The sequence below is a fragment of the Pinus tabuliformis genome, chromosome 1_2 (assembly GCF_031772625.1).
Source record: "Pinus tabuliformis cultivar Carrire ecotype Pingquan chromosome 1_2, CPIR1, whole genome shotgun sequence".
Lineage (NCBI taxonomy): Eukaryota > Viridiplantae > Streptophyta > Pinopsida > Pinales > Pinaceae > Pinus > Pinus tabuliformis.
In genome coordinates this window covers 667,418,794-667,438,842 of record NC_142298.1, presented here as the reverse complement: position 1 = coordinate 667,438,842, position 20,049 = coordinate 667,418,794, and the positions used below count along the sequence as shown (strand labels likewise).

The window sequence follows — 20,049 nt, the reverse complement described above, 5'->3', positions numbered from 1 at the left end:
TATGTTTTAAACTATTTTAACTTATAACTTCTTAAAAAAAACATGTTCTTCGACCCACTCAGGTTAAAATCACACTATATTTTTAATATATAAAATTTATAATAAATTAGATTATTATTATTAGGAATTTCATATAATAATTTAATTTTTGATTTAAACATGATTTTAAAATTAAATTATTATTAAGTTGGAGAGAAATGAAACAAAATAGGAGATCAAATTTTAACTAGACAAAATATAAATGTAACACATAAACATAGATAAGAAGCTTACACGCATATAAATCATGTTCACTAGTCTCAACACCCTTGCTCCGATCCCATTGAGGTTTTCACATTCTACTACTATGTTGTCTATTATTTTTACACTATAAATGTTTATATTTAAAATATGTAATGAGATATATATTACACTTAAATCCAATTTTGAAGTATCTCATATAAATTTCTACAAACATAATTAATATTACTTAAATTTTTTTATTTTAAACTAAATCTTTTTTTCTAAATGGTATGTTTTCAATGTAACAAATAAAGACAAGAGAGAATTAATGACTTTCTCTATAATATTATTATCATTATGAAAAAAATTTAATTAAAAATAATAATTAAATTATTATTATTTTAAAAATAATAATATAAATATTTAAACTATTTTTTATTATATAAATATATTTATTTTTTTAAATTTACCACAGATAAAATTTTACTAAAACAATGTTCTACAGATTAATTTGATTTTCTGTTTCATCGATATTTTAAAATTGCATTATTATTATAATAAAATAATTTATTCTTATTCTTATTATTACACCCTCGTGATTTTTTACAAAAGTACTCATATTTAATATTTTATTCCAATAAAAATTATATATATGTACATACCAAAATATGCATAAACGAAACTAACTCAATCTGAGAATTGACTTCTTTTACCCTGCGTCAAGATGAGATTAAGCTTCATTTACTCAAGGGGGCTTTCATCTTTTACATCACTTCGTTCCGTTTAAGGCAATTTTATTCATTTATGAATTGCAAGCTTTCGTTCAGACAACCATTGTACTGAATGCCAAAAGGAAACGCTGACACGATCTCAAAATCTATCTTCACTGCTATCCTGTGATTCTCCAAATTGCCAAAACATCTATTGGGAAGAAATAATCGGGTCAAACTTCTCCACTGCAGGCCTGCATTTTCCTTCAGTCTTCAAGCCCTTCATTGGGAAGAATCTCTCAACAATAATACTGTTGGCGGTTGTTCACAGTTGAAGGTAGGAAACCCAGCTGACAATCCAACCTATAATTGAGATAATGCAGGGCCATACTATATTCTATGTAATAGTCACATAGTATGTGTTCTAGTAGCCTGAAGCTGGGCATTCTTAACATAGTCTCAGCTTTGTTCAAATCTGGTTCCTGTTCCGTTAAGTGCTATTGTTTACAGCTGGGTTATTGCAGTTGCTTTGGGTTATTCTTGTAAATAAATGTACTCCAAAACTTGAGTCTTGTGAAAGTCTTCAATTATTTAGATAGGCCCGAACTAAGAATCTTCACCTCTCTATGTTGCTGACAACTCATGTTTTATATACAGGACGACATAAAATATTAGATAATGGGGTAGTCGTATACTGTTGCAAACGTTGCACAATTGTGTGAATAATTGCCAATAGCTGACAAAAATCCCTGAACAGAGAGCACATGCACTGTACTTCTTTTAGTGAATTGGATGGCTTTGTTTTTATCCGCCAGACTGTTTCTTTCTCTTCACAGTTCACTGATGGCACCTCAGCCATCTTTTCAAACAGGATTTTTCCAAATTTGATATTGGACCCCGGCTCATTAATGGAGGAAGCTTGCATGCCATGATGATGACTGAGAAAGGGAGGGTTGGATAACTGAAGATACAACTTTCCAATGATTGTGCAGGTTGGGGAAGCCATGGGCGAAGAGGAAGCTTGCTCTGAATGGAGTCCTGATGGTCTTACTGACACTCATGAGATTAAGGACCATAGCCAAGTAAGTCGTATGATTTCTCTTTTGTGTGTTTTGCTTTTGGAGGAAATGATAAATAGAAAGGTAACTGAGTGTAAAACCCAGCAAGTTGTTGAGGTCCCAACTCCCAGACAAGGGGGGCTCCTTGTATGGCTTGGGTTTCACGTGCACCCCAAAAGTATTCATGGGTTTCACATGGAACATAAATGTCTTCATGGGTTTTGAACCTGTGATTAGCTCCAGGAACCCAAGAATCTAACCACACAAGATTCAACAATTTGACCAATTCATTGAAGGGACTGTCTCGGTACGTCCTCAATGGATGCAGGTGAAAATCATATCAGCTTTAGTTTTTGGAAACTGGTCTCTAGTTTTGCAGGCCTTGTCTATTTTATGTATGTTGGTGTCACTTTACTTCCAGTAGTTGTGGATCTAGGACAGAATCCAGATATCTTCTGCTGATCTATGCGCATTTAGATATTATATGCATACTTGATACTGCATCTTTACATTGACAGATCTACATCTGAAAGAGGCTTCAGTTACAGACTTTACATTACAGTTGTTCTTATGTAGCAGTTTACTTTAATCTCAGTTGCATAAGTCTGATTGTTAGACTCATATGAATTTATGTCAGCTGCGTATGTTAGTTTTGATGTAATTGTATTCAGCAATCAATCACAGGTGGAACCTGCTCCTGAGTGTCTGGTGGATGGTTCGGTATCCTTTGGCAGATTCTCACTTGATACATTATCATGGGAGAAATGGTCAGCATTTTCGCAGAACAGGTATCTGGAGGAGGTGGAGAAATGTTCGACTCCAGGTTCAGTTGCTAAAAAGGCGGCATACTTTGATGCCCATTACAAAAAGATTGCCGCTCAAAGAGCTTTGCTACAGCAGTCCCTAACAGAAGAAGAGAACAACCGGTACAAGGATATGGATGCCCTAGCTCCTGAAGTGCACAATGAACAAGTGCCTAATGGTGATCCTGCATTGTATATTGACAATAACGCATGCCATGGATCCAACACAGAGGGTGGGGTTCATGACATGAATAAAGATGAAGAGTCTAAAGAGGAAGTAATCCAGGATACACCTTCTTTACAAATAGATGAAGCTCACAATGAAGAAATACCTCTAGAGGTAGAGGTATCTTCTTTAACTGCTGAAACTAATGTACCTTCACAAAATGATGAAGTCCACCATGAAGAAGTACCTCGGGAGGCAGTATCTCCAATTGCTGAGGCCAAATTAGACATTAATAGTGTCCCAGAGGATCTGAATATGAATGGAGCAGAGAAGCTTGCTTTGCCTAAACAAGATAGTACCCTTGCAAAGGTGGAAACCGTTCCCAAAGGCCTGGAAGGGGGTGCAATGGGAAAAAAGAAATCTTTGAAGCATGCAAAAGAAGAACCCAGCGAATTCAAACAAAAGAAAAAGCTCCCTTCCAAGGTGATCTTTCATCACACGATCTGTGAAATGTTATGTCTTTTCTTAACATCCCTATTTTTTTTACTGCACTGGATCTCTTCTGCCTAAAACGAAAACCTTGGGTGTAATAATTTACTTAAGTACTATGTATTTCTCTTCTATGAATCTATTACAGTAGTTCATATTGATCGAGGAATGAATGCAATCAAGCTATGGGTTTTGCAGCGGATCTCTTCCATTATAAAAGCCTTATTTTGTTCTTCGTCTTATTATGTTTATCTTTGTTCAGGAGACTGTTGCTTCAAACGGACACGTGCAAGCTCAAATGAAGAAGAACAAAACCGAATCTGCAACAAATATCTCAAACGGTCACACAACTAGGCCTCCAAAGCCTCAAGTTTCTTCTTCTATAAAAAATCTTCCCAACGTGTCAACAAAAATGGAAAAGGATGCGATGTCCAAGAGGAAAATAACAGGTGTGGACACAAGTCGGAGCCAAAAGCCAGCACCTGTTTCCTTGCACATCTCACTGAGTTTGGGATCCCAACGTCCTAATACAACAGTGCCTCAGCCATTTGCTCTTGCAACAGACAAACGGGCTTCAATTGTGGAAAATCTTGGAGACAAAGAAATTGTGAAGCGTGCTTTCAAGGCTTTTCGACATAATTTATCAATGTCATCATCTCCAAAAGCTGATGTAAGTGTCAATGCGATCAACCTTTTCATAGGATTTGTGCAAAGACTACTGAGATCAATAAAGTTTGCGATAAATTTTGAAGACAAATTATATCTAAATAAAAAATTTGTTAATCTTCTTCCTGTAATAATTTCTTTTTTTCCTTCATATTTATTTTCAAAATTATTTCCAGCTTTTATACAATCAGTAGTAGCATTTTTTCAAGTGAATATTGAATTTTTCCATCAAATTGAGTAGATAACTTATCAGTCCTCCAAAACAGATTTTATTAATATAATAGAATAATTATAGATAGAATTTATGCACCATCTGTCATCTTTTAGGTGGTAACTGTGATTTGAACCTTTGAATTCTGCTAGAATTAGTTCTGGAATATATTTCAAGCTTGTTAAAGGAAACATTTCTGTTATGGCACTCTAGGTAATATAATGGGTCACTTGTATAAGTAAATAGTAAGATTGCTTGGAACTAGGCCTATATGAGTAATTCAGTGAGGATTTATATTTATAGGAGATTAGTACAGCCATCCATTCATACACACAAAATTCATTTGACCATTTGATGTTGTTATTTTTAGGGGTATTGGGAGTTATTCTCCTTAGATATTTGAGGTTACTGTGTAACTTATCATTATTGGGGGCCATGCTTCCAATCTATATTTGCTGTATTCAGTATTTATTATGTTGTTTGAGTAACTTTGATCATAACAAATGGTATCAGTGGGGACAATTCTCAAACCTGCACCTGTGAAGCATACCCTTCAACACATGCATCTTGGACGCCCAAGGTTCTGTTTTTGAGTTTTCTTCTCTTCTGCCTGTGGTGGATAAGGTCCCCTCCTTTTCTAACATGGACTTTGCAACTGAATATGGCCAACGGAGTGAGTTTAGCCTTTGCCAGGGTTCTCAAGAAGCACTCATCTGGTGAGCCTCATCCATCTTCTAGAGTTGTGATGTCTGTGATGGGCATCTCTTTCAAAGACTCACTGCTCCAATCCGGTTTGAAGGGATCTGGATTTGTTCTTGGTATGGTGCCCGTGGCCTCTTTTTCACTCAGTTCCACAACCTTTTGCATGGAGAAGGCGATTATCCTCAATATTGTGTTGGATGCTGATTGGTTTGAGTAAAAGATTAGTCATCTCAAGGAGCATGATGTAATCTTCCTGTTTAATGCATAGTGGCCCTCATTGAAGCAATTGCAGGTCTGGATTGCATCATCATGGGGCCCTTTTCTCATGAGAACTATGGCCATTCATCCTGATGTGGAAGGTGTTGTACCAAAAATGGATCTGATACAAGAAGTTATTGCTCCGTGGATTTTGCCCAGAATCCACCAGACTGAGTGTGAAGAAAGTGCAATCAAACCAACCCCAAATACATGCATACAATTATATAAATTGCAAAGCGTGGAAAATGGAGTGTAAATTTTAACTGAAAAGGTCATTCTTTGGTGCAGCCAGCTTGAGGGTTTCACCAAAATTCTTCACTCAAATGCCGAGAATCTGCACACATCCAAACAACAAATCTACCAAACCACACATCCTGCAAAATCCATTAGCATGACAACAATGGAAATCTAATGTATGATATGTAAGAGACAAAAGAAATCAATATGGCGGGAAAGGAATCAATTTTCATCAATAATAAGCCAAAATGATACAATATACCGACAGCATGAGGGTCCTCCTCCTCAACTTGCAATCCTGGTTTCCCCCTAGATCAGACATAGTCCCTAAGCACACAACAATATGGTAGAGCACTCTCACTAATTCCGATTAACTGAATCTGCATCTGGCCCCTTTCCTCTTGATAGGGTTAGATTATATAGGTTCATTCTATCCTCCTGGAGAATGTATTTGCACACCTAGGGGCTTGAAAAGTTAGGAAACTTCTAAAATAAGGGACCCCTAGCCAAATCATACACAAACAGGTCAAGTTGATCTCCTTGGGAATGACAAACTTTAGAACCTTTTTCTCAATTATGGAATAATTATTATTTCATAATTATGGAATTGGGACAAAATAATTATGAGAAATAACTCAATTATGTAATTTTAACCATTAACATGTCATAAATCCCTTGTAAGACCCATATAAGTAAAAGCAAGGGTGAAAGGGGATGCATTCTAGCCAGCAACTGAGGTATGTTGAACTTGGGTCTCTCTCACCATGGTGGAGTGGCAAATAGTGTTATAACAAAAGGCTTCTTTGTTCTTGAATTTGCCTTCACTAACGATTGTTTGGAAGCTGACTTGTGTAGTTTGTGGTTTGTTAGAAGTGTTGGCCTCTTTATGCAACCATGGCATCCTAACTTCAACCCTCATGAGAAAAATATTTCTGGAAAAACATGTTGAGAAATCTAGGGCAGTAGTATAGGGATGATTTCTCTTCTATGATAACTCTTTGTGTTATATTTTTACTTCACTTAATTAGCTTCTTTATCTTTAGTTTATTATTAGTGTTTTCTTCATCAAACATCTAACAAACCATAAAGAACAATAATACAAAGGACACAAGGTATAGGCAATCAGCCAGGGCCAAAACCTCTCCAGTCTGAGAGGAAAACCCACAAGAATTCTTCTTCTTATAGAATCTTCAATTGACAAATTCCAAGACCTAGACCCTTGACCAAAAACTCATCCAAGATCAAGTCAACCTTGCTTCATTTGCCAAGTCTAATCAGCTGCTTCTTCCTTGTTTTCAAATTCAGCCTTCCAATACTTTGACTGCAACTTCGTCCTGCCTTCTTGAAAATTTGGCTTGCCTGCAACTTCTGCAACTTTCAGCCCTTGCTTCAGAAACCCTAGTTGCACGTGTGAGATGATAAAGGCAGATTTCAATGCCTTGCTTCCTTCACTTGTCTTGGACTCATCTTCTTGAGTATTCGGCTAGCAAAATGATCATTCCTTATGTTATAATTCGACTCCTTCAAGATCTGCAATTCCTCACTATAGAAACCCTAGCTGCAGTCACACGTTTGAGGTAATTGGCCCAAAAATAGTCCCTAAAGACTTTACTGTTCTCGTTCTTTCCTTCGTTGCACAAGAGATTTCTTTTCTTCTTTTTCGCACTACTTTTCCTTGACGACGATGCTTGATTGATGCTCCCTCGAGTGAGGCTGAGTCCTCCTTTATTTAGTCTTCACACCCATGCATTTAGGCCAACTTGACATCATTCCTAGACTGACATGTCCTTCTAGATAGGTCGATTGCTCTTTTGAAGGCCAACTTGCTTGAAGCACTTAGACAAGGTCTTGGAGGGTCTTTTGACTCTATCTTTGACTCAAATAATTTTCTTTACAATATGTAACATGCCCAAGAAGGGTCTTTCATACATGACAATGACTCCGTAGACTTGTAGAATTAATGACAAGCCCTAAGAGCTCACAATGAGAGCTTGATCTAAAAATAATTTTCCTTGAGCATGAAACCCATGCCTCAACATCCACAACAACAAATTTATTTTTCTTATTATATTAAATACATGAAATCATGATTACATATGTCATTATGAAGACCGAACCTAGTTACATATTTCAACACTCCCTCTTAACTAGGGAGGTATTTATAATCCATACAAGGTACTTGGACATTCTCAATCTGAAGAATTGTTATAAGAAGAGTCAGATTGGTAACCTATCTGTTTAGCATCATATCATCCAACATCGTCACATAACAAGGCCTTGACCTCTATCTCTCCACAAGATTAGAGCACAATGCTGGTGAGACCAATGATTTATAGACACCATCATCATTGTCTCTCTCGGAACATACCCCACCCGGGTTCTCTCAGAGTATGTTCCACCAGGACTATTCTTATCTTAGATTCCCAGTCCTCAAAGAATATTGGTCCTTTACGACTACTCTTATCTTGGATGCCCTACCACATCCTCAAAGAGTATCGGATGCTAGATGCTTACCCAAGCCTCCATTCTTTCTTTCCAAAGTGAAGACAAGAATGATGTGTCTTTCTCTCCCTCTCAATCAAGGAGGATATACCCATTCCTATACAAGGAATGTACCCAAGCTCCCTCTTAACCAAGGACTTGCTTCCAACAGCTCTTTAGGTGGAGATCATGCGACAATCAACCACTTGAAGGGCTCCTGTTGATTTGGGGTAGCATTAGATGTGCTCTAGCCATGAAAATTGGTGGAGAGGCTAAAGCACATGAGATCTCCAAGACTTAGAAATGGTTTGGGCAGATTCTACCTGGTTAAGGAGATATTAAAATAATTAATATTTTTAATGGAGTTCCTCAGTCTAAACTTAGGAAAAATAAAATATTAATGGGTATTGATATAAAACTGGGTTAGAAGGTTCTAAAGGACATGGATCAAACCAAACCTAATCTTAGCCATTGATTAGAGATGTAATCTCGGCTGTTGAAGACTCAACAGAAAAAGTATAAGAGGAGGCTTGAGGGTCAGTTGGAGAACACACCAGAGTGATCAGTCATTTGATTTTCTAGAGCGGGGTTTGCTAAGAGAAATCGAATTAGTGATCAGTTGCAATGAGGGGCAGTGAGTACGAGGCAGAGAGCCAGAGATAGTGCTGAGAGGCCAATGCAAAAGTAGAAAGAGGCAGACGCTGAGCCAGAGGGAGCCACGCAGAGGGCCATAGAGGCTGTGCAGAGCCTTAGAGGGTTGACGTAGATGCCAGGATGGTTGACGTTGAGCTTCAAATTGTGCTGGAGAGGGTTTCGTGGGGCAAAGTTTCCGAATATTTGCTTCCGAATAGAGAGGTATTACTGCCGGATTACTTTCTTTGTCGAGTGAGTCGGTTTGGCACCCAGTTGTACTCAGAAAGACTGCATAATAAAATAACCCTCAGAATTGCTGCACCGGTTTTCCCAAGTTGGGTTTTTTCGGGGATGATTGTCCAAAAATAACGGTGTCACTTGTGTCTTTGCTATTTCTTTCAGCGGTTGATCTGTAGATGGTTGAGATTGTATTGTGTTTATTTCAGTATTTATATGGTTAAATAACTTGTTCGTAATTAACAAGTAGGAGAAATAAACTAGAGAATACAGATAAAATTTCTAACGGGTAATACTTAGAAATTTCAACAGCTCCTTTCGATGTCATGAATTTCATCTCTTTTGATATGGAGCCTTCATCTTTTGGGACTTCTTTGTAGGGCATAGAACATCCATCACTTTCATTCATGAATCATGTCAGTCATGTCATCCTTTCTTTCATCAAAAAGTGATCCATTAGTTCATATATGGCTTTCCTTCATACAACTACCTTCTCCACATCATGTTTCCTTCAAGATCTTTTATCCTAGTACATGAGTACCTGTTGTAGGTTACATCCACAACTCTTCCTTCAGTAGCCCTGTATTAGCCCATCCAAATATTGTTCAAAAATAAAAATTGAACATCAAATTTATCTTCGTGATGGCCTTACATCATGACATCTGCTTGTTGTATCATCAACATCTTGCATACATATTGACACATCTCCAAAAAGATTTTACATGTCAAGGGTCATCTTCCTTTCCAAACTTCATTGGAGTCTTCGCACCTTTTCCATGGAGATGTCACGGTCAATTCTTCTAGACATTAGATGTTGATTTCCTTTTCTATGTGACCATAATTGCATCTTTCACGATCTCTCCTTACTTTCTTCACATATTGCTCCCTTGGAACTTCTATCCATAGTTCCTCCATTTTTGTCAACCACCTCATATTGCATTGAGGACTTATTATGTTGATTTTATCTAGCCAATATGTGAACCATGCCTGCATGCATCCTTCCAAAGGAGGAGATCCCTTGATCATGTTCAAGAGTTAGAGCAATTATCCTTGCTATTTGCAACTATATGACATGACTCAATTTTATGCATACATACCTCATTTCTTCCTTTTGGTCATCTAGACTTCCTTCGACAGCTTCCTTGATTGAAAGTTCTTCAATCATCTTGACCTGCTTCACTTCTTTGTCATCATACCATTATCCCATACAAGGTGGAATTCTCGGCGAGACATTGCTTCTTCCAATGAAGATTCCAACGAAGGATCTTGTTCATCCTCATCCTGCAAATGCTCCTTTTGAATGATGCATGATGAGCTCTCTACTAGATGACTTTCTTCTATCCATAAGTACTACTTATGCTTCTAATGAGGTTGCCAAGAGCTACTTCCTTCTATTGATGATTGCCATAGACTTCTACTTCAGCTATCTTTCAAGCTTCTTCTGATGATGTCATGAGCTCTTGCTTCAATCATATGTTTTTATGATGCCATCCCCTAAAATGATGCATCCTATCATGCTTTACAATGCTTTCTTAACTAACGGTAATTCTTTAACCATGGTAGAGGTCTTCTACCTTCTACTCCTTCCAAGTATCCATACATCATGAATGGTGTCCAAGGGTCAGGACTCCGTATAGTTACCTCCTTCCATCGTGCTTCTTAAAACAAAGGCTTAGCCCATCCATCTTTACTTCTTGTACCTTCAATATTTATTAACAAGCACCCCAAGCAAAGTATACAATACCAAGACATGATGTCAAGTTATCCTTTTAGGGTTTCTATGCAACCAAGAGGTCATCCTAGGGTTTCTTAGGTACAAACCCTAAATCATGTTATGTCACACTAGGGTTTCTCCCATGCCCTAATACCCTAGAAGTTTAATCATAGGGAACAAGTACTTTAAGATTCAGGATTCTAAATACTAGGATCTCTTATGAGCCATTTATTCAAACCCTAGAATTATTACTTCAACCCTATAGCATTTTATGATGGACCCTTAACAATAATAAAAATATACATACCTCATGGATACCTACTTGTGATGCCATGTTTTCTTCCCAAAGGTATCTATGTTGTCCTTTTTCTATCTTTCAGACTTTCTTTGACTGCTCTCTTGATGTGACCTGCTTCTTCATGAGTTTCTTTAAGACATGGAATGATTATAGCTCCTTTCTGCTACCTTAATGGCTACAGGTCTTCTGTGCAACAAAACTTCATAATGGGGATCCTTTTTGTTGCACTTATCCTTGAGTTGACTTCTTTACTAAAAATATATAGATGATTATCAGTGCTTTTGTGCTACAAGTGTATGGATGGTTCCTAGGCTTCTTAGAGTCACAAAGATTTGTTTCTCCATAAATTCAGGATATGCGATTAGTACTATGAGTACAATTCATCTTTAATGATCTTGTTGAGGAGTTCGATGATGCCCATAAATTCGATTGCTGCTTCTAGAGGGGATGATAAGGGGTATGGTCCCCAAACCCTTATAGGGACACAATCTTTCCAACACCATTTTTTGGACATCTCATCCAAGTCAAACCTCACAAACTTCATCATTAGACCCACAATTTTGTATTGTTCAAAGGTGTGGAAGCCTAGCTTGCTTAATTTAGATTGGGCTTGTACTTAGGGAGTTTAAATTGAAAATTCTCTTGCATAATTGCATTATTAGATGCAAGAGGATGGTTCCTATCCCATTGTTCCCCCTTTTCTAGATTGAGACTGTCTTTAGACTAGTAGATTTGTTGCATCATCTTCAAAGTTTTGCTAACTTGGAGGCCAACAAGAGCCAATATCCACATCTCACATTCTGCTCTTCAAATGCCATTTCCCAATTCAACTCGTGGAGAGAGTGTGATGCTAGTTCTTTGAGGTTTTTGTTCTTATAGTTATTTGGCATATTCATGGACAACCTTCCCTCATTTAGGGACTCTTTAAATGCTTCTTGCCACCACTTGCCCAATAAGCAAGAGATGAATGGGATTATTAGTGTGGCTATCTATAGGTAGTATATCTAGGTAACTTGGATCACCCCCCTTTGGGGGGTTGACACTTGAGACCCAAGATGGCCTTTTATGTAGAGCACTTCCTGGAGCTACGAGATAGCCTCAAAGTTTGCCCCCTTTACATGCTTACACACTGGATTCATGGGCTCATGATCCCCTTAGATTGGTTTAGAGTGGGTTCTCATAATCTTTGGGTATAAGTTGAGCACCAAATTCCATGTGAGGAAAAACCATGCCGACTTTACTATAGGCAAGAGATAGAGACAAAGGAACACTTTATAGTCAAATTCCTTTTGGTATTATGAAGTATGTGGTGGTTTCTAGGTTACTTGGATCGCCTCCTTTGGGAGGTTGAGACCCAAGATGGTTTTTTATGCATAGCACTTACATGAGCTATGAGACAACCTCATAGTTTGGGCCCCTTACTCACTTTGACATTATATGCATGGGTCTTGTTACTGCTCAAACTAGCAAGGGTCCTAGGAGGGGATCCTAAAAGAGCAACTACTAGGTCAAGGGCAACAATGGAGCGATAGCCCACTGTCACCTCAGTTAAGGTTCCCTGCTCTATATGGACTTTCACTGATGGGAGGAGACCCGGTATAAAGGGAATCACTAGATGAGTAGGTCAATGAAAGGATCAGGAGTGATTCCTAAGGCCTATCCACAAGAGAGTCTCAATTGTATGGTTTACTTGCTCGGGAAGCAAGGTGATAGGTTCTCTAGGAAGGGCTAAGAGGGTCTTTGAGGTTAGGGTTTGAGAGTATATCTTATCAAGGAAGCCTATAGACTCAAAAGGCCCTATGGATGCTTGGCTTCTAAGTGATCTTTGTGGAATTGGACTCAACAAGTTGCGGGACTACAAAGGGCCAAGTGGACCCAAAATTAGGTAAAGGGTATGGAGTCGATCAACTAAGGATGTACTTGACCTAATTAGGGAAAGGAAGAGGATCAAGGGAAGAATCTTCTTTTGATGATTTAATGCAATGATCCTAATGGGGACACTAGCCAAGGGAAAACTAGGGGAAGAAATGGTCCTTGAGCTAGGGCTTGCTATATCTCAAGATCCCACCGTCAGATTTGCTTCAAATTTGGAGGGCCTCTAAAGAAAATCCCAACGCAGTTGTGGACCAAAAATCAAAGTGTTTGGATGGCTAGATTGTGAGATAATTGATGCCCTAGGTGACTTATGTAGGCTATGCCTAGAAAAAGAGGGAGATGAAAAGAATAAGCGTTGAAAATGATCACCAATGGGGATTAGTGCCTTGTCCTCTGGGAGAGATGGAGTCAAGGAGAATTTATGGTTTGGGAAGAATTCACGCAAATCAAGGAGGTCTTTAACAAATTCGCATGGCATTTAGAGCATGAGAACAACTGCTGCAAGGACTTTATACTTCAATTTGCAATAAATGATGACTTATCAAGATGTATTTAACATAAATTATCTCTAGGAACATTCACCCATTCATACATGGCCCATGACATGATGCAACACTATAAAGAACAAAAATTCCCACAATTTCATATAGAGCAGCAGTAAATTTCAAAGTTGTATAGTGAAAATCCCAGCAACATTCATGTGACAAAGTAAATGACAAGAATAAGCCTTGAAAGAGTACTTACATACATAAAAAAGTATATCCAATCATCAAATTATGCCAATAATGAAGCTTCAAGACAAGAGAAAGATATCCAAACATCAAAATTCATCCATAACATCCAAACTCGTCCTCCAAAAGGGATAGCGAAAATTTCACAAGAGCAAATAACCCAATCCAAGTGATGATGATGAAAATGAATCATCTCACTTCTATTTAAACACTCTCTAATGAATTTGATTTAGCTAAATTAGCCTAATTTAGCCCCTAAAATAAAATAATGTGCAAAAGAACAATACTTTTGGTGACAAGCCCACCAAATAGCTCAATAACATAAGAATAAGCCTCTCAAGAGGGTCTAATGATCAATAGAGTGAGTCGTTGGGCCTTTGAGGAGGCCTAATGAAGTCTAAGGGGTGCCATGATGTAGAAATGGACTCCGAACATAGTGGACAAGGGGTTGGCCCCTTGTTTTCCAAGCAAGAATCTTTGGTGCTCCCAAGTATGGGTAGGGGCACAAGGACATCCTCATGGGTCTCCAAGTGGATTGAAAATGCCTGTAGAACATCTGCAAGGGCTAGGACAGTGATGTAAGCCCTCCCTCTGAAGGAGAAGACATCCTCTAGACCCTGCAACATCTGCCAAGTGTATGGTGCAAGTGTGGAGCCAACTGGGCATGGTGAACCAAGTGCATCATCCTCATCCGAAAGGTGGAACATGAGTAATCAATGATCGGTGCTGGGGATCCATGAAGTAATCTCTGTTATGGGGAGGCCCATGGTTCTCAACGCTCACCCTACAAGTGCCAATGTGGCCCTTTGGAGGGCTAGGACCCTGTATAGGGAGACCAAGCCCCAAATTGAGGCCCACCTGATTGCCCCTCTCATTCCCTATTCCATCTCACTAATTTGTCACTTGCCACCCCCATTAGAGGGATGTACCTTGGACATACTATCCCCTTTAATGGTTGAAACTGCCTAATAAGGTACTTGGCTAACCCCTTTGGAGCTTGGAGACATTAGCACATGCCAAAGCCCACTACAGAAGGGCATGCCATTGTGAAGTGCCCACTTTGTTATCCATGATTTGTAAGCTCTTTTACCTAATTATTTTAATGACTAGTTGTATTGGAAGCCTAGGGGATGCATTGGATCTTATGCAGGATTACAGGTGGTTTCCATTTGGGTTTGGTCTCCCTATATGGGATCCTAACCCTAAAGGTCTACATTGGCACATGTAAGGTGTGCATAAAGAGCCATGGGCCTCCACAACAACTGACAACACTCCACGGATATTCATGGATGCTCAAAGACTACTAGCAATCCACTTTTGGGATGATGGTGATATGCTTGGTACATTATGCCCAACAGACCCCCACAAGAGCCCCACACTCTTGGTAGGTGTCCTAGGACTTGTACGATGTCATGGCAACATTCATTCCACCACTTGGACCCTTGTAAAGGATCTACAGGCATCTCCGATTCATATGGATACCCATGGGGCCATTTATGTGCCCTCAGACGCATTGGGAGCACCACGGGTCTACTACTTGGAGAACAAGGGGCCACCCCCTTATCCATCATATTCCGAGGATTTTATTCCTCAATATGGCACTTTTGGATATTATTATGGCTTTGGAGGGCCCGACAACATGTACATATTATTATTTGGTCCCTTGTGAGGCTTATTTTTACACTTGTGAGCTAGTTTGGGGGGCTTGTCACCAATAGGGGTTTTATTTGCACATTATTTTATCATTAGTGGCTAATGTAGGCCCATAAGCCAATTCAAACTCATTAGGAGGCTATATATTAATGTTAGATACATTCATTTGTATCGTCACTTAAATTGGGATCTATTTAATCATAGAGAACTTCACACTTTTTCCTTGGAGGATATTTTCTAGAGATGGATGAATTTTGACGTATGGATTTGGGCTATTTATCTTGTCTTGGAGCTTTGTCTTGTGAACGAAATGTTGGTTGGATATACTCTATAACATTGTAAGTGAATTTTGATGTTATTATTCTTGTTGTTGCATACTGCTAAAATTAGGGCTAGTTGTTGCATAATCGAAATGTGGAATTGAGCATGTTTTAGCTAATTTAATGTATGGGCCAATGTTATATGAATGAAATGTCCTAGAGATTATTTGTCTTGATAAGCTTGCATCGTTTGCTTTGAAGTATAAATGCTTGAAGGTCACTTTTCTTTTCTTTCTTTCAACATCGGATGAAGTTGACTTTCTGGGCCTCCTTGATCAAGAAACCAAGTTCTTACTCATCACCATCCTTGACTCCATATCCCCAAGTGAATTAGGCATTGGTCCCTTAAAGGGGTGATCATTTTAACCCTCTTTTACCATTTTCTGCTTTTTCCCCAGGTTTAGCCCCATTAGGTCACCTAGGGCATAAATTTCCCAGGAATTGACCCAAGGAAAAACTTCGATCTCTTATAGGCTACTATGTTGGTGGGTCCCCTCCCTCTCCTCCAAATTTGAGGCAATTCTAACGGTGGAATCTTCGGGAATCCCAAGCCCTAGATCTAGGATCATTTTTTTCCTAGGCATCCCCAAGGCTAGACTTCAATAGGATCAATTCAACCTTTTAAAGTAAATATTCTTGTTTGGTCCTTTCCCCCCACCTTGTCCAAGATAGGAACACCATTGGTTGTTGCATTCCATCCCCGAACCTGGGCTAGGTCGACCTGGCCCTGTGTGGTCCCACTTCTTAATAGAGATTATTTGTCAAGGACCATTTAGGAATCCAAGTTTCCCAAGGATTATAGGGATTGAGAACCTTGTTTATAAGCCTATCCTTTCTCCCTCAACCCTCCAATCCTCACCCCTTACCCCTAGTGGACCAAGTCCCTTGCTTAAAGAGCAAGCAAGTTCCATTCTTCACTCCATCCTTGAGAAAGGTTTTTCACGGTCACTTCTCACCTATCCATACATATACTTTCAAGTGATCCCTACACTATCCAGACTCCTCCCATCAGTGAAAGTCCGTAAAGAGTAGGGAGACTTTGTTGTGGTGACAGTGGGCTAAGCCTCCACCATTGCCCTCAACCTAGCAGTTGCCCTCTTAGGAACCCCTTTGGGTCCCATGCTGGTTTGAGTGGTTACAGGGACCATGCAACCAAAATCGGGATTTCCCATGTAGTGCCATCCCTAAAGCTAATGGCTAGTAAAGGAGATCCCACGAGACTAGTATACAAGGGTAACCATGAAATCGGGCAGTGGAGACAAGAATACAGACCTAACCCACTCTTTCTGCCAAATCCCCCCACCAATCCATGCCCGAAAGTGCCCATGAAAAGTAAACAAGATTATTCAATCAAACCAATGAAAAGTCATACCTTTCGGGTCGGGAGGCCCACCTTCAAACATACATTCATTACAAATGGTCGAGGGACCATAGGGCTGGCTCAGGTGGTGGAGAAAATGGCACATCGAGCTATTTGGGGGTTGCAAGGGGTTGCTGGCTGTCAACTGAGGACCATCTAGGAGAAAAAATTTCTCCTACGCATACTAAACACAGGTGGTGGGTAACATCTGGCTCCAACTGGGACATGAGCTCTTGGGTGTTGGAAAATCGTAAAAGCAAAAAGATTTTCTCTTATGGATAATTACTTGTGATTTCCTTAACTTATTATTATCTTTCTTATGTTCTTCTTTTTATCTTAGTTCATCAAGCAATTACCAAAACCAAAACACGAAGATCAAGGACACTACATGTAGGGGCACAACCAGGCAAAAACCTCTATATAGGGGAAATCACAGTCAAGAACTCTTCCTTCAGTAATTCAAATTAGATAGACTAATACCCTAGACCAACAGACCTTCCTCCTCCACCAAGTCAACCCTTAAACTGTTCTTCCAACCTTCAAAGATCAACTACAATGATACTGCATCAACCCTGCTTCAATACTGCATCAAGGAAAGATTTTTGACCCTACTGCATCATTATTTCCGCTCAAATTTAAGACTACAATTTGTACCCTCCAGCAGCTTCAGCTCCTTTGCACATGTGAGACAAGATAGGGAGAATTTTGACTTCCTTGACAAAATAATGACCTCCTCCTTCGCTAGCCCTTTCCTTCTTTCTTCTCGAATTTCACACTTTTACCGCTTCCAACTACTGTAATTCAAACTTGTGTGTGATGATCTTCCAAATGAGTCGAGTTGCTCCAATATATAGTGAGTTGGTGAGGTTGAATTCCCCTGTTGAGGCTGACTTGTCCTTCCTTGAGGCGGACTTGATGGAGGAGGCATAATTGACCTATTTTACATTAAAATATTTTTCTTTCTTGACAAATAATTCCCAAGAAGGGTTCTTTACATTATGACATGGACAAAGACCCCTGACATAAACCTTAGAAGCCTTCAATGCAGGCTTTGACCTAAAAACAATTGACCCAAGCATGAAACCCATGCTATTTATAAGTCAATTTATTTAATAATAAAATTTCCTTTTCTTTCTTTTGATACAATTATGAAAATCGACACTAGTTACATTCTTCAACGCTCAACTAGGGAGGTATTCATAATTACCTATATCTATAGAGGTACATGGAAACTCTCAAAATGAACTATGAAGAGTTCAATACACTCAGTACTACAAACTAGATTCCTAACCAGGATAATCTATCTGGGTGGGACTAAGATGTACTAAAGCTTTCAACCAGTCTAGGTACCATCATGCTTACTAGTTAACCATCAACCCAGGGATCTAGGTGCATATCCAAGATCAGAGCTGCAAGATCAACACCACCCTCCCTCTTCGGGATCTAGACATCAATACATAGGCTGGCCTAATGTCCTTCCAAGCATATGCCATTAGATGCTTCATCTCTCCCTAATAAAGTAGATATATCCATTTGTCCATGCATGCTTCCTAAGTGTTCGTCCTTCTTACAAAAAGATTTACTTGTTCAAACACAACCTTAATCAGTAATAAACTTACGAATATACATATACAAGTAAACACAAACGTTCGGGGCTCTTAATCATGTTGATGCCACTTAGTTATTTATATTCAAATATTCAGAAGCTTTTCATTTCTTCAGCAAGACCAAGATATCCTCAATATATTGCAGATCTATTCATTTTCCGATTTCTTCTATAAGATATTCATCATGACTATCATAATATGCCCTCCAGATATTCATCATGACCTCCTCCTTCGCTAGCCCTTTCCTTCTTTCTTCTCGAATTTCACACTTTTACCACTTCCAACTACTGTAATTCAAACTTGTGTGTGATGATCTTCCAAATGAGTCGAGTTGCTCCAATATATAGTGAGTTGGTGAGGTTGAATTCCCCTGTTGAGGCTGACTTGTCCTTCCTTGAGGCCGACTTGATGGAGGAGGCATAATTGACCTATTTTACATTAAAATATTTTTCTTTCTTGACAAATAATTCCCAAGAAGGGTTCTTTACATTATGACATGGACAAAGACCCCTGACATAAACCTTAGACGCCTTCAATGCAGGCTTTGACCTAAAAACAATTGACCCAAGCATGAAACCCATGCTATTTATAAGTCAATTTATTTAATAATAAAATTTCCTTTTCTTTCTTTTGATACAATTATGAAAATCGACACTAGTTACATTCTTCAACGCTCCGTCTTAACTAGGGAGGTATTCATAATTACCTATATCTATAGAGGTACATGGAAACTCTCAAAATGAACTATGAAGAGTTCAATACACTCAGTACTACAAACTAGATTCCGAACCAGGATAATCTATCTGGGTGGGACTAAGATGGACTAAAGCTTTCAACCAGTCTAGTTACCATCATGCTTACTAGTTAACCATCAACCCAGGGATCTAGGTGCATATCCAAGATCAGAGCTGCAAGACCAACACCACCCTCCCTCTTCGGGATCTAGACATCAATACATAGGCTGGCCTAATGTCCTTCCAAGCATATGCCATTAGATGCTTCATCTCTCCCTAATAAAGTAGATATATCCATTTGTCCATGCATGCTTCCTAAGTGTTCGTCCTTCTTACAAAAAGATTTACTTGTTCAAACACAACCCTAATCAGTGATAAACTTACGAATATACATATACAAGTAAACACAAACGTTCAGGGCTCTTAATCATGTTGATGCCACTTAGTTATTTATATTCAAATATTCAGAAGCTTTTCATTTCTTCAGCAAGACCAAGATATCCTCAATATATTGCAGATCTATTCATTTTCCGATTTCTTCTATAAGATATTCATCATGACTATCATAATATGCCCTCCAGATATTCATCATGACTATCATAATATGCACTCCCTCTCAACTGGGGAGGTGTATTATTTTCTTCTAACCATGCTCCCTCTTAACTTGGGGAGATCAACCACTTCCTTCTTTTATAACATTGAAGAACCTTTCATGGCTTTATTCTTTTTTACAACATCAAGGTCATTTTATTCACATAACTTCCTTCATCATGTTTTATATGAACATCCTCAACATCTTGAAGATTATGTGCCCACAAAACTTCAATAGCAAGTACAACCAAATACAAATATATAGAAGCATTAAGTTAATTATGTCAATACAA

At 38.7% G+C, this 20,049-nt stretch overlaps 1 protein-coding gene across 6 annotated transcripts in view; it reads left to right on the top strand.

Annotated features, from left to right (window-relative positions):
• The first annotated feature begins 1,025 nt into the window (after window positions 1–1,025).
• LOC149207452 (uncharacterized) overlaps window positions 1,026–20,049 on the top strand; it is a 67,846-nt gene continuing 48,822 nt past the window's right edge. The window contains exons 1-4 of one of the 6 annotated variants that reach the window (XM_089395724.1): window positions 1,026–1,269; window positions 1,925–2,014; window positions 2,662–3,442; window positions 3,711–4,118. In XM_089395724.1, coding sequence (XP_089251850.1) covers window positions 1,974–2,014; window positions 2,662–3,442; window positions 3,711–4,118 — 1,230 coding nt within the window. In that variant the 5' untranslated portion in view covers window positions 1,026–1,269; window positions 1,925–1,973. Of the gene's footprint in view, window positions 1,270–1,357; window positions 2,015–2,149; window positions 2,319–2,661; window positions 3,443–3,710; window positions 4,119–20,049 lie in introns of those variants that run through there. The other 5 variants (XM_089395723.1, XM_089395720.1, XM_089395721.1 and 2 more) reach the window with 5 other exon arrangements.